Source organism: Sapajus apella, unplaced genomic scaffold (genome assembly GCF_009761245.1).
Source record: "Sapajus apella isolate SASKATOON/1434 unplaced genomic scaffold, GSC_monkey_1.0 scaffold47, whole genome shotgun sequence".
NCBI lineage: Eukaryota > Metazoa > Chordata > Mammalia > Primates > Cebidae > Sapajus > Sapajus apella.
The window spans coordinates 1,184,270-1,200,575 of NW_022436987.1; the positions used below are offsets into that span (position 1 = coordinate 1,184,270).

Genomic DNA, 16,306 nt, shown 5'->3' on the forward strand with positions numbered 1-16,306 from the left:
AACCTCCCATGTTCCACCACACCTTGAGGTTTCAAGACACATTGTTGTCACCTTGAGGTTAACTTGTTGTTACCTTGAGATTACCAGACACATTGTTGTAACATTCTGTTGTTACCTTGACTTGCCTGGATCCCTCCCATTTTAACACCTCAAGATTCCTAGGATACTTTTTATGTCCATGCCAACACATACACCATAGTTATCTTTTACTTAAACAATTGTCCTCACAACAAACATTTCTTCAGGAAATGCCCTCTGAAGATTAATTTTTTTCTTCATGTGAACTCTTATCACTTGATACTTTTGCTTTAAAGCACTAACCCCAGTCTATTATTATATATTTGCTTGATTTTTTAGTTATTATTCTATCCCTCTACTTCACCCAGTCCATAATTTCAATGAGAACAGGAACAGTGACTGTTCTGTTGATCAGTTTATGCCTAACATGTTTTTCAAATACAGTCAGAACTAAATATATATTTTTGAATGAAAGATTTCTCCTTTAACAATATTTAAATATATCTGCTAGCCACAGAAATTAGAACACTCTGAGTGTGTGTGCTTAAAAACCATTCAAACACTCTAAAATTTCTCACCATTATAGGCCCATTTTTATTTGATAAATAAAGATATTCTTCTGTTCATGTAAATTCCTAGGTTACATTAATAGGAAACATGTTTTTGAGTTAATCTGCTTTCTACTCCAGTGGGATTTAACATCCTACAAATTCAGCTTTCTCCATAGGCCTATCTTTACGTCTCCAAAGGAGGTCTATTATGCTTAGGTCACTGAGCTGCTTAACTGCTGTCCATAAATTTCAGAAGTTTATCATTTCCGTGCCATATCTTAGCTGACAACACATTTTTATTTTGTGTTAAAGCATCTTTCTCAGAAAGTTCTGTCTTTGCCCAGCATAAAACTTCTGCCACTGCTAGGATCCCAGATTGTGAATCTTTGTTCATAGCATGGTAAGTAATAAAATCTTCTCATGGTCACTTTGGCTAAATTCCAGAGCGTTCAATGGCTTATCCTAAACATTATGTTGTTTTGGCAATATTCTGCAAAGGAGATTGACCTTTCTGTATGCTTTGATAGCATATAGAGGACTGGAAGGCCTTTCCAAAAAAAGCTGAGATGAGAATTAGAAAATATTAGGGCTCACATCGTGCACTGGAAGTTACCTTGTCTATAAAAATAAAACAAAACCAACACTGCCAGATTATCTTCAAAGTTAATAGGGTTTATATATTAACTGTTTTATATAGCAGAATCATATTCTATGTCATGCTAAAATATAATTGTGAAAGAAAATAATTCTTTTTCTATGAGCTCAGACATACTGCTCTCTTAATTGTGTCACATATGTATCAATCAGAAAAAGAATTTAATAGAGAAAGCATCAAAGATAAAAGGTTATGTGATATTAAGATTTAAAGTAATAAATGAGGATTAAATAAAAATGCCAGGCCTTGTACATCTAATGGGTTACATATTTCCATACATCCAGGATAAAACTGTTGTGATGAACCCCTTCAGAATTCTCTAAAAGCTCAAAGTAAAACTAGCTTTATCTCCATTATTGTTTGTGCTTTTTAGTCATTCCAATTTTTTACTCTTTATCAAATTACATTCACCATTAAAGAAGGATGATTTATTCCATCATTTGGGAGTATATGTTTATTTATACAGGCAATAAGAAACATCTGAAAGGAAATACATTTAGTTTTTAGTAAGAATTGGTGATAAAACAAAGAATTTTATTTTTCAGATTTTTTTTGGTATTTAACAATGATTATATCAAAAATAAACCCATAACTTAAAAAATTAAAAATAACATTTTAAACTTTGAACATAGCTTTCCAGTTTTTGTTTCCTGCCTATAAGCCTGCAATAACTTCCACCATGGCAAAAATATTGGCAATAAAATGCCTTGAAAAATTACTAATTTTAGCATAGAGTAGGTATTATATGTACCTGCGGTGTAGAATACAAAGAAGTTTAAAGCAAGAGATTATATTCACTTCAGTTTGAGTTATATCTTAGAGTGTTTTATACAAAATAAAGGATTGTAATAAATAAATAATAATAATAACAAAGGATTGTCATAATACAGTATTATATTTGAAAGGAAATGTGAAGCCATGAATTATTTTAAGTAAAGGAATACCAGCGTTTGAAAGATCAGACTGCTAGCAGAAAGAAGTATGGAAAATGAGAAACATTCGCTCCAGGCAGGTTGCAGAAAGAACACTGAAACAAATAAAAGAGTGCATATGAATGAAGTAAAGAAAAGAAATCAACAGTATAAGAAAGCAATATTTGCACCAAGGGAAGATTAGTTTTCTAGATTCAGGCTCGTGTGGTTGAGCCACCATACAGGATAAAAAGTACGTGGATAACAACAAAGTTTTAGAAAAGATAATGAGTCTAATTTTAACCATGATTTTTAAGCATCGAATGGCAATTTCTTCAACATTATGGACAAATAATTCTTGTTTATTAAATAAGTTAAAATTACTATTCAATAATTAGAAAGTTTCAGTTGTACGAGATCAAAGTTCTAGAGACCAGCTGTACACGCTGTACCTGTAGTTAACACTGTATAGAGCACTAACAAAATGAATAGAATTGATTAATATTCTGTCGTTAACACAGTAATCTTTAAAAGCATCTTATTAGTTTTACCTAAATCCTGTATTTACATGTTTTTATAGGTTCTCTAAGATTCAACTATAAAAAACTGACTAAGGTATGTCTTCATTATACGACTTCTCACATGGAAAAACTCAGCCATAATCACTAACGTCCTTTTAAGCTACTCTTGCACAACCTCCTCAGAAGTGCATACAAACTAGAATATGAAAGAAAACGATTCCCAAATCTGCAATACGATTTATTTCTGCAAATCTTTACAAGTCCATGATATCAAAATTTTGGAAGGCTACATAAGACATTAGCGAACATCTATATCAACTTGGAATGATGCAGCTATAAATTTCATCTTCCATAATTCTTCATTTAAAAAATCTAGTTATTATTAATTATTAAACCTCTGAGTCAAGTCAAGTAGCACTGAGACAAGTATGAAGAAAACAAGCGCATCCATTTAAGCTATATAATTTCTAAAGAGATGAAGAAACGCTTAGAAAAACACTACAATTTTACTTCTGTGGTGGTTCCCACCTGTGATAACTGAGAACAATACAAATAGAGGGTTGAAATTTATGTTGAATCATGAATCATATGTCTGCATCTCTTAGAGTCTCCAACAGCTCCAAATTCCAGGTCTCGGAGTTCATCCTGCTGGGATTTCCAGGCATTCACAGCTGGCAACACTGGCTATCTCTGCCCCTGGTACTGCTGTATCTCTCTGCACTTGCTGCAAACACCTTCATCCTTATCATCATCTGGCAGAACCCTTCTTTGCAGCAGTCCATGTACCTTTTCCTTGGCATCCTGTCTGTGGTGGACATGGGTCTGGCCACTACTATCGTACCTAAGATGCTGGCCATCTTCTGGTTTGAAGCCAAGGTCATTAGCCTCCCTGAGTGCTTTGCTCAGATTTATGCCATTCATGTATTTGTGGGCATGGAGTCTGGTATCTTCCTCTGCATGGCTTTTGATAGATACGTGGCTATTTGTCACCCTCTTCGCTATCCATCCATTGTCACCAATTCCTTAATCTTAAAAGCTACCCTGTTCATGGTGCTGAGAAATGGCTTATTTGTCATCCCAGTGCCTGTGCTTGCAGCACAGCGTAATTATTGCTCCAGGAATGAAATTGAACACTGCCTGTGCTCTAATCTTGGGGTCACAAGTCTGGCTTGTGATGATAGGAGGCCAAACAGCATTTGCCAGTTGGTTCTGGCATGGCTTGGAATGGGGAGTGATCTAAGTCTTATCATACTGTCATATGTTTTCATCCTGCACTCTGTACTTAGACTGAACTCAGCTGAAGCTGCAGCCAAGGCCCTGAGCACTTGTAGCTCACATCTCACCCTCATTCTCTTCTTTTACACTGTTGTTGTAGTGATTTCAGTAACTCATCTGACAGAGATGAAGGCTACTTTGATTCCAGTTCTACTTAATGTGTTGCACAACATCATCCCCCCTTCTCTCAACCCTATAGTTTATGCATTTCAGACCAAAGAACTTAAAGCATGCTTTCAAAAGGTGTTGTGTTTGCCTTTACAAAAGAGATAAGATCCGGCCGGGCGCAGTGGCTCACGCTTGTAGTGTCAGCACTTTGGAAGGCTGAGGTGGGTGGATCACGCGGTCAGGAGATCAAGACCAGCCTGGCCAATATGGTGAAACCCCTGTTTCTATTAAAAATACAAAAATTAGCTGGGCATGGTGGCGCACGCCTATTGTCCCAGTTACTTGGGAGGTGGAGGCAGGAGAATCGCTTGAACCAGGAGGCGGAGGTTGCAGTGAACCAAGATCGTGCCACTGCACTTCAACTTGAACAACAGAGTGAGACTTTATCTCAATTAAAGAAGAAGAAAAAGAAATGGGATCCTAGAGACCGTCTCGATGATGTACATGAACCTCAGCTTTTCCTAAACTGGATAGTGAAATTTCAAAGAGGATAGAGGAGTAAGTGAATAAATACGTTTGGGATTCTTTTTAAATATTGGTATGTAAATAATTGTGAAAACTTCAGAAAAGATAGAAAAATCACAGTAGTCTAAAATATTGACAAAAACTAAATACATAAATATATTTGAGAATATGGAAGAACTATCTGCCAAACCAAACAAATTGGATTTAAAGAACTTAATGATTTATATCTCTCTCCTAAAATAAAAATTAATATAATCACACACACACATACATTCAATCAGAGAAATGAGTCTTTGGGGCATGAATTACAAGTCATGCTTGCACATTGTTACCTGTAACTTGGGAGCAAAGTCAGTCTGCCTAAACAAGCATTACTCCAGTAATATGGAATACAGAAGTTAGAAAAGGAAATATTTCCCACAAAGCCAAGTCAGACTATGATGAGGATTTAGGTAGAATATGAGATGACTCAGCTTGGACAGACTAGTTCTGCCTAGAACCCAAAAGATTCATCTAGCTAGAAAAATCTGGTGCTTGTTCCATTTGCCTCTCCAGATTTGCACTCCGCCCTTTGAGCACACTGCTCTGTAAACAGGAGGGCTGACTTTCACATATTATAAGCCCAAACTCTTTGTCTTTTGGTGTTCGGTTGAATTGAGCTAATGCGATGCAATGACAGGAGATCATAGTTCAAGAGGAGAGAGAGCATTTGGCCTATTTATTCTTCTACTCCCAGCCTGCTTTGACATTAGGGTTCTCACTGGATATGTCCTTTCCCTGTTCACCCATCTGCTACAGCTACAGCTCTTATGGAAATACAGTAACAGGCTTGTCTTCCCTTCCTTCTTCAGGCCAAGGGGCTGATAAAGGCTTCCTGATACTAGTCACTGAGTGCCCAGCATCCATTATTTTTTCAATATCCATTTTTGTTTCCTGAAACAACCTACCACTCAATACTAACTTCATTAAATTATCTTCAAACTCTCATTTGCCTGTGACTTTTTTTTCGTTTTGGAGACCCTGACTGACTCACCGGTTTTACTTATATCACCAGCATCTCTTCTGCAGCTACTCACCCACTGCTCCTACTACACTCACACAAGAATGTAGGCAGCTTAGCAAAATCTTTCGATGATCAGATATAAAGACAATGTAGGCAGGAGGTAGATACAGAATTTTTTCCCTGTGAAATTTCTACTCTGAGAATTTTCTCGTTTTTTGTTTTGTTTTAATAATCATAAACAATGAATGGGGAAAACAAGGCTTAATCTATTATTGTCTTGTATTTCAATCATTTCCAGGATCCTTTCCATTAAATACATGCTCAGATTATGTCATTAAATAGCTGGGACATTCCTTGAAATATGAGTATTAATTTTAGGTGCAGGAATACCAGTTGCTAGAAAGTCTATTATACATTATATCATGTCTACTTCCCTTCCAGTTAGATGTAAAAAGTAAAATCTGTCATTTCTCAGGTAAAATGAAAATAATGTGATGTCTCCTTATCATTAGTCTGGGCTTTCCCACAAACTTCCATTTTTTTCATTTAAAAATTAATAAAGAGAAAAGACTTTATGCCCTGTGTACTCATAAGACTACTTTTTTTTTTTTTACTAACAATATAGTTGAGAACATTAAGATAATTTAAGAAAATTTATGTTTGACATTGTCTATAGACTTATAAGAACATAGCCTTCATATTAAATAAGAATTACCAGCTGGGCACAGTGGCTTACACTTGTAATTCAAGCACTTTGGGATGCCAAAGTAGGAGGATCACTTGCGACCAGCAGTCTGAGACCAGCCTGGGCAACATAGTGAGACCCTATCTCTACAAAAAATCCGAATAAATAAAAATAAATTTAGGCAGACATGATGGTTCATGCTGATAGTCCCAGATGCTTGGGAGGCTGAGGTGGAAGGGCTGCTTGATCCCAGGAATTTGAGGCTGCAGTGGGCTGTGATCACACCACTGTGCTCCAACCTAGGTGAAAGAGTGATACTCTGACTCAAAAAAAAAAAAAAAAAAAAACCATGGTAACTGGGCAGTTCGATGAAATTCTATAGAGAGGGCATGCTATTCCAGCAGGAATAACTTACATATTACAGCCTAGAAAAAGTAAAACTTTAAAAAAATGTATGTGCACCTTTCACAAGTCCCTTCAAGAGAACCTGATATGAGTAGCATTGTTGACTGATGTCCTCTATCTTCTACACCTTTAGATGCATCCGCACCTTCATACAAAGTTCATGCTTCCTTTGGCTGCTCCCAGACAATGACCAGACACAGCAAGAGGATGAGAGCTAGGTCATTCTGGCCAGAAATGGAACTCCTTTAATGGTCAGACTTTGCATGAAGGCTGAACTGGCCTGGCTAAGACTTTCTCAGAGCTGCACTGGGGGCTAATGCTTTTCTTAGGCAATCTTTCCTTCTCTCTCCTTTTTCTTGGTTGTCAGACTGCATCATGGTCTAAAGATTCTCTTCATCTTTTCCTCCCTTCTTATCCTTTACATTTAACATTTCCCCACCCCAATAAACCTATCAGATGAGAGAGGGCAGTAACCATAGTCTTGTATGGGAGAAACTTCTTTGTTATCTTCCTGCATAAGTATAGCGTTAGCTCTCGTGTTATAAATAAAAGAGTGAGATAGTTTGCAAAATACATCTTCAAGGTCATCCATTCAGATATCTCCATCCCATGTTTCATTGTCCCAGATTTCACTGTCACAGTGAGTCTGACCCATCTCCAGGAATTCTGAACAGGGTATTCAATACAGTGTCCACAGTAATTTTCCCAAGTCAATAAATTCTTGCTTATTCTCTATATTCTTATGTCTTATGATCTTATCTTCTTGATTAAGCTCCCTTAATTTTCAACCCTCTGGCTTCTTCAAGGACATACTATGTATTTCTTGCAGTTTGTTCATGTTGTAATCATACTGGAATTTGTGTGTGTGTGTGTGTGTGTGTTTAATGTTTTATTTCCTTAAAAATACATATCTAATTCAAATATGGCAAAATATTAAGAGTTCTTAAAACTTAGTGGAAGGTATTTGGATATTCACTATATTATTCTTTATACTTTTCTGTATGTTTGAAACGTTTTCTAACAAAATATATATTTTTTATTGTACTTTAGATTCTGGGGTACATGTGCAGATCATGCAAGATCGTTGCATAGGTACATTCATGGCAAGGTGGTTTGGTGCCTCCATCCCCCCATCACCTATACCTGACATTTTTCTCCACGTTATTCCTCCCAACCCTCCCTCTCACTATCCCTCCTCAACCCCCGCCCCCAGTGTGTGATGCTCCCCTCTCTGTGTCCACATGTTCTCATTTTTCAATACCCACCTATGAGTGAGAACATGCGGTGTTTGATTTTCTGAATTTAACCTTAATAATATTTTCAATTTATGATGAGTTTGTTAGAATGTAATCCCATTTTAAGTCAAGGAGTATTTGTATAATCTAATGATTGTTCCTGTTCTTTGGAAATAGATTTCTGGCCATTGATTTGGGTGACAACTCCTGGAAATAAGAGAATATCTGGGCATTTTGATACTATTGATAACTGGACACCGAAAGTATCATTACGCATCCCACAAGCAGCCTCCTTTGTTAAAATGAGATGAGAGGTAGATGAGGGGTAGATGAGAGCAGGTAATAAACAAAGTCCTAACTGAAGTCTGGTTTTCAGTAGGTCTGTTCTCTCATGATCCATCTCTTGGTCATTCCCTGGTCTCTGAGTATATGATCAGAAGTAATTATTACACAAACAGTCTCTGACTTACAATGGTTCAAATTAAGATTATTTTACCATGGTGTGAAAACAATATATACTCAGTGAAAACCTTATTTGAAACGGTGAATTTCAATATTTTTCTGGGCTATTAATCTGTGATAAGGTACTCCTTCATGATGCAGAGTAGTGGCAGTGAGCTGCGCTTCCAGTCAACCATGATATTATGAAGACAATTTGTATTGTCCAATGTACTGCATTAAACAAATTATATGAGCCATTCAACACTTTGTTATAAAGTAGCCTTTGCTTAAGATAATTTCATTCAACTGTAAGCTAATATAAGTGTTATCAGCATATTTAACATAAGCTAGGCTAAACTATGATGTTCAGTAGGTTAGAAATTTTCTACATATTTTCAATATACAATATTTTCTATTTATGACGGTTTTTAGAGACATAATGCATTGTTATTCAAGAAGCATCTATATTGCTTCTTGGCCTTTTGAATGTAGTGTGTAACATTATGTCGAAAACCATAAAACTGATCCTCCAATAGAAGACAGCAAATTTTTAAAAATCACATTGAAGCAGACAGAGATTAGTAACATCAAGTATCTAAATAACCTAAGTGATGATAGCAAGATGAACCAAGGAAAAGAGAAACTTTGAACACACCCAGTCAAAAATTAATAAAAGTGACATGATAAATGATGCCACAGAAATATGAGAGATTATTAACGACTATAATGAATATCTCTGCAGGTACAAACTAGCAAATCTAGAAAAAATGGATAAATCCTGGTTAACATACAACCTCCTAAGATTCAATCAAGAAATATTAGAAATACTGATCAGACCAATAACAAGTGGTGCAATTGAATCTTCTAACAAAATATGCCTAGAATCAGACATTCACAATCAAATTCTACCAGACATATAAAGAAGATTTTGTAATAACCCTACTGGCACTGTTTCAAAAAATTGAAGAGGAGGCAATCCTCCTTAACTCGTTCTATGATGCCTGTTTCACCCTGTTACCAAAGCCTGGTAAGGATGCAAGAAAAAAGAAAATGACGAGCTCAGACACAAAAATCTGCAGTGAAATACTAGCAAACCAAATTCAACAGGACATTAAAAAGATAATACACCACGATCATGTGGGTCTTATTCCAGTGGTGCAAAGGTAGTTCAACAAATGCGAAGGTGGTTCATCAAATGCATGCCCATATGCTCCTGAGGCCTAGGATATGGGCATAACACAATTAAAAAAAATATGATCATTTTAACATATGTCAAAAAAGCTTTTGACAAAATTCATCATCTCTTCATGATAAAAACTCTTAACAAATTAGGCACTGAGGGAATTTACTTCAAAAATAGTAAAAGCCATATGCATCAAACCAACAGTCCACATCATACTGAATGGGGAAAAGTTGGAATAATTTCCCCTAGCAACCGGAACAAGCCAAAGATGCTCATGTTCACCACTTCCATTCAACATAATGTTGGAAGGTCTTTCTGAGCAATCAGAGAAAAGAAATAAATAAGAAGCATCCAAATTTAGGAGTAAGTTGGTGAAAGCAAATGCAACAAAAATAAAAATAGACGAATGAGACATAATTAAACTAAAAAGCTTCTGCAAAGCAAAAGAAACAATCAACAGAGTAAGCAGACAGCCTACAGAATGACAGAAAATATTTGCAAGGTATGCATCCAACAAAGGAATAATATCCATCATCTACAAGGAACTCAAGCACCTCAACAGGAACACAAATAACCCCATTCAAAAGTGCAAAGGACACAAACAGATGCTTTTCAAAAGAAAATGTACAAGTGGCCAAAAAACATATGAAAAAATACTGAGCACTGCTTATCATCTGAGAAATGCAAATTAAAACCACAATGAGATATCATCTTATACCAGTCAGAATGCCTATGGTTAAAATATGTATAAACAACAGATTTTGTCACGGAGAAAACTTATATACTGTTGGTGGGAATGTAAATTAGTAAACCTTTATGGAAAACAGTACGGAGATTTTTCAAATAAATAAAATTAGAACCACCATTTGATGCAATTCCACTACTCTGTAATTATACACAGTAATAAGGGAAATAAATTATTATATAAAAACATATCTGCATTTTTATGATTATCTCAGCACTATTCACAATAGCAAAGATATGGAATCAAACTCAATGTCCATCAGTGGATGACTGGATAAAGAAAATGTAAGACAGGCTGGGCATTGTGGCTCATGCCTATGATGCCAGCATTTTGGGAGGCCAAGGTGGGAAGATCACTTCAAGCTAGGAGTTGGAGACCAGCCTGGCCAACATGGTGAAACCTATCTCTAATAAAAATACCAAAAAACAAAAGCAAAAAACAAAAAATAGAGGGTCATGGTGGTACAAGCCTGTAATCCCAGCTAGCGGGGAGGCTGAGTTCATGGTGAGAGAGTGAGTTGGAAATACACTGGTCAAAGGTTACAAAATTAGTTCCAGCTATTTGGGATTTGGAGGGGAAGGAATTGCTGTGACCAGGAGTTCAAGGCCAACCAGCCTTTGTAACATGGAGAGACCTCCCCTCTAAAAAAATGTATAACATAAAATAAGATAAAATGAAAATGTAGTTATATAAAAAGAATTAGCTCAAGAAATTTCTTGTACAGCATCATATCTATAGGTAATAGAAATGTAGTTTATTTTGACACAAGAACAGAAAATCAAACACCGTATGTTCTCAGTCATAGGCAGGTGCTGAACAAAGAGAACACATGGACACAGCGAGGGGAACATCACACACTGAGGTCTGTCGGGAGGAACTAGGGAAGGGACAGCGAGGGATGGGGAGTTGGGGAGGGATAACATGGGGAGAAAGGCCAGATATAGGTGATGGGGAGAAAGGCAGCAAACCACATTGCCATGTATGTACCTATGCAACAACCCTGAATGTTTTCCACATGTGCCCCAAAACCTAAAATGCAATTTTATATATATATATGAAGAAAGAAAGAAATGTAGTTTATTCTTGGACAGTAAGGGAGATTTCAAGTTAACTCATTTTCAATGACAACTGAGTTAACATATATGTTGATTAGTTTGATTTAACTTTTCCATAATGTGTGTATACATATATATATTTATATATAAATATAATTTTATATTTCAAAACATTGTGTTGTACCTGAAAAACATCTACAACTTATATGTCAGTTTAGAAAGGAATACAAAAAAATCAGTAAGCCTAATAAATCGGGCATTTCTTGTGAATATATACTGAGCCTACACACCAGTTGTAGACAATATTTATTCTTCTCAATCACATGTGAAACATTAAACAAATCCAGATTTTATTCTTGTTAATGAGATCACTCAATACCTTCAACAAGTTCTGTAAAAAAAAATGAAGAAAAATACTTCAAGTACTACCATACAATGCCTTAAAACCAGTAATATAAAGTTTTAAAATACGGTGTACTTACTGAGGTAGCATTGTTAAATACAATTAGACAACAGTATTTCATCAACTTGGCACATAACTATTGTTATAAATAAGTGAGGACCCTAACATACAACAAAAATTTATTTTGAAAAAAAAGTCAGGTAAGAAATGTCATGGAAATTTTATACCCACATTCATTTATTATAGCATTTGTTTTGAAAGGATCTGCATTCATAAGATCAAGCTGTGTACATAAATTATACACATCTAACATGAATTTTTAATCAGCTACAGTAATTCTGTTTTGAAATGGATTAATTTTATAATGTCAAATTAAAATAGCAACATTTATGTTATAATACAACATGATTTTTGTTAAAACATATATGGTTAATGCATAGCAATACATATATATCATTTTAATTAAGGTAAAATCTATATCATAACTTTAAGTTTTAGAACTATGGATGCTTTTTAATTTCCTTATAGACACCTTTATGTTTTTTCAAGTTACTCAGCATGTGTTATTACTTTTATCTTTGTAAAATGGATATAAATTATCAGTTATTTTTTAGCAATAATAATTATTTTTAAATTATTGTATAATAATGATGATTATTTCAAGGTTTGTATATTCCTCAAATGTTTTCCTAATTTAATATATAAATGTAATAAGTTTAAAGTTTTGATTACATTTTAGAACACCAAAATATTTATAATTCATTTCTTTCACTTGAAAATCAAAAATTTCATTGAAAAAGTAAACTTTTTGAACCAGGGGTCATGTGCACATAGTTCCCAGCCTGCTTTGGAAAGCAGAAAGCTCTAAATAAAAATAAATTGAAAGAAGTAAAATGATACATTAATACAACCAAAATTTTTTCAATCTATCAGTTTATGAATGAACAAAACATTCTCTACTTCTGTGTTTTTGATATCTTTCCCACAGGGTAGTGGAAAAGAAGAAAACATTAATCTGCAGTAAGCATCAAATCCTAGTCTTTATTAAAATAACTTGTGTTCATTTTCATTCTCTCACCAACTCATAAACACACTCTAACACACAAACACACATGTATGGGATTATTTGCTTATATATGTATCATTATTTGGACACTGAGAATGGAAAGTTTTTGTTTTTTCTTCTCTTCCCATAGAGGTTAACTTGATTCTCACACCAGCACCTGTGTCTCTGATATTCTGAAATATCCCCTTGGGACACATAACACATGTTTCTCTTTAAGGCTCAGTTCAATAGTTCAGACATAAAGGAATTTATAGGCTGGTGGCTGTGCATGTATATTAATTCTAGGATTATGATTCTTTTCTTGACCAAGATTCTTAACACCTGGAGTAGATTATTTACAGATCACTGTTTTGCTATTCAGAAATGAAGGTATTAAAAATACAAAAAAAAAGAGGGAATAGTGACAAGATTTATTTTCCATAGGCATTAAGATAAAGTAAAGAGAGGCTTTGGGTATATCTCAGTTGTTTATCATTTTTTCCAGCTCAGTCATTGATTCCATTCACATAGTTGGAAGGAATAAGTGTTATGTGAGGCTTAGGTTTTTTTTGAGACAAAGTCTCACTCTGTCACCCAGGCTGGAGTGCAGTGGCACGATCTCAGCTTACTGCAACCTCCACCTCCCAGGTTCAAACAATTCTCCTGTCAGCCTCCCAAGTAGCTGGGATTGCAGGCACCTGCCACCAGACCTGGCTAAATTTTGTATTTTAGTTTATTTTCCAAAATCAAGCATTAAAATTTAGTGTAAACTATGATGATTATTATATGTGTATTTCTCTATTTAAATAGGAATCCTTTTTCACTAGTGGTGGAAGTCAAGTGTGGATTACTCCCATGAGAAGGAGAAATGAGAAACTACCTAGAGAATATTTACCCATTACCCTTGCTTTTTACCTGCTTTCCTTTACTTCCTCCAAATCATAGTATAATTTTCTTTGGTTATTTCCTGGAAAGACTGAGACATAACTTTTGTTTCATCTGTTTGCAGTAGCAAAATCTAATCTACATGGAACAAGCAACCCTCATATGAGAAGGTGGGTTTACTAGATTGGAGAGGGTTGAATTAAAAAAAAAAAAGTTGCCTGCAGAGTTTAAGAATGAGGTTAAATAGAAGGTAACATGTATTAATATTACCAGTCCAATTACTCTTACCGCACCAGAGCATAGTGAAGTCAAATTTCTTTGCAGAACAAATTAAATGTTGATGTGCAGGAACTATTTTAAATTTGTTTTAGAAAGAAAACTGCATACGTTTATAGTTATTAATAATACTTAGATAGCTATGTAGTTCTTGGAGAGCTTTGCAAGTGTGTGGAAGATGGCATCTAAATTGCTGTATAAGCACACAGCCGGTTTTACTGACTAAAGTTATACCTAAAACAACAAAATATAGGAAATATTAATAAAATATTTAACTAGTATTTAGATAAAAATGTGCATATAATCTCAGAAGAAAAGATGCTCTATTTTTGGTTTAGGAAATATTTATGCTTCCCCTAATTTCTCTACCTACTTCTAACACATGGATACTTGTTTCAAACTCAGTAGAACCATGAATACAATACTTGGATATGTGCAGGTTCAATATAGATCTACAAGTATATTTTTCTCCACACAGGTTATTGTTCTTTCTGCATGTAAGTCATGAAGACATTAAAAATAGTATTTTCCATTACTTGAAATAGTCACTTTAACTCCAGGAGAAGCTGCAAAAGTGCATCCTGAACTGCAATTTACAAAGCGATATATAGCCCAAAACAAGTATTGAGCATCACATTTAAGATACCGTTCAACACATTAAAGTGAGATGGAGGCAAAAAAGAATCATGACCCTATTGAATAGTTTATACTAAATTTTTATAAATTATTGAAAAGGTAGTTTTATAAATGAATTATCACAACTGTCATTAATTTTTAGTTATTTTTGCTTAATAATATATTGTAAAACATCTGAAAAATATAATGGTGACTACAAATATAAAATATACATTCATAGTTTATAAATTCTGTCTGAATGACAGAATCTTGTAATTTTTGTTTTCAAGGAAAAACATTTCATGTATTGAAAAGACTATCTTTTATGCTATTTTAAAAAAATAATAACACGTCTTAAAACTCCAAAGCTAAAATTTCAGTTTTTGAATCATCCACTTTCCTTAATTAGAAAATTAAAAATTAGTTTACAAGCTGCTATGTAATATAAGTGTAACTTTGAGAAGTCCTCATATTAACACTGTCCTTCAGAATTAACAAAGTGAGAATATGAATTTAAGTGTTTTTCCTTATTTGTGTTATAGAAAAACCTTATCAAACCTAGAAAAACAACAATTTGGTACAATTACCATTAATTACATTTACACAATGCTAAGCGTTTTACCTTCTCAAAGTGATCTTAGCTTGAGTGTTTTTGCTTTGAATTCTTTTTTATACTGTTAATACATCATCTCTAAGTAGGTGTACTGTTTACCTAAAAAAAGGTAAGTTTGTATATATCTTAAACCTCTGTGTATAGTTTTCATTCTGATGAAGTATTATACTGCATATGTAATTTAAAAAAATTAATTGTGATTATTTCAACTTGGTGGGATGTTTAAATTATTTTTATCTCCAAAACCAATATATTTGTTCTGCCTTCGTTATCTTATTTTTTTCTTCCCACTTTGCATTCTCTTTGTTTTTCTACTTCATGAGAGGGATTCCTTATTTTGTTTCTCTTATCTAGTAATCTTAAGTAAAACTTTCTTTTTTTTCTTCTAGTGGTTTATTTTATATTTTCTAAATAATATTCGGTTGGTGCAAAAGTAATTGTGGATTTGCCATTACTTTTAACTGTAAAAACCGCCGTTCTGTTTGCACCAATCTAATAATATTTAGATTATAATTTATTAATTCTCAAAATAAAGTGTGTCTGGTGATTCATTCACTTCTTCAATTATTCATTTATTTGTTTTAAAATTGACATTTATTGAGTATCTGAAAGATTTGATTTGCTCAGCTCTGAGGATGATTTACCAGACACTGTCCTTACATCAGTGATTTTACTGAATTTTGGAGAATTCCTAAATATAAATTGATTTTCATATCATGAGGTAAATATAATTAAAGAGAATAATTATTTAAACAAACCAATTTCTTACCCCAATCGTGGCTGTTGGTAAGCTACATTATCTTAAAATAATTTAAAGGATGGGTCACTATCATGTTTAAAGGACATTTGAGATCTCCTGATGATGGTTTTGCTTGCAGAATGTGTAGGGATTAGCTACATTTGAGGGGAGTGGGTAAAGGGAGCACCAAAGAGATAGAGGCCTGCCTATCACAAAGCTGAGAATGTCAGTGTGATATGAGTAGGAAATAACAAACAGCAACAGAAGAGAAGACTATTACCATTTTGACCTGTCAGAATTCTAATCATGCTCCAGGTCTGGGAGCCTCTGTCCTTTTCTCTAGGGGCATCTCCTGAAGCTAGGTTAGACACACGGATGCTCCTATGACACCTCATATAACTCTAACATTTTTAT

At 34.4% G+C, this 16,306-nt stretch overlaps 1 protein-coding gene across 1 annotated transcript; it reads left to right on the top strand.

Annotated features, from left to right (window-relative positions):
• Positions 1-3,172: 3,172 nt before the first annotated feature.
• LOC116525326 (olfactory receptor 56B1) lies at positions 3,173-4,204 on the top strand. The gene has a single exon (XM_032241128.1). It carries the CDS (start codon positions 3,236-3,238, stop codon positions 4,202-4,204), a length of 969 nt encoding a protein of 322 aa, XP_032097019.1. The 5' UTR covers positions 3,173-3,235.
• Positions 4,205-16,306: the final 12,102 nt, after the last annotated feature.

Excerpts from the sequence above, each read along its gene's own strand:
- LOC116525326 (XM_032241128.1), top strand. The coding sequence starts at position 3,236 with ATGAATCATATGTCTGCATCTCTTAGAGTCTCCAACAGCTCCAAATTC.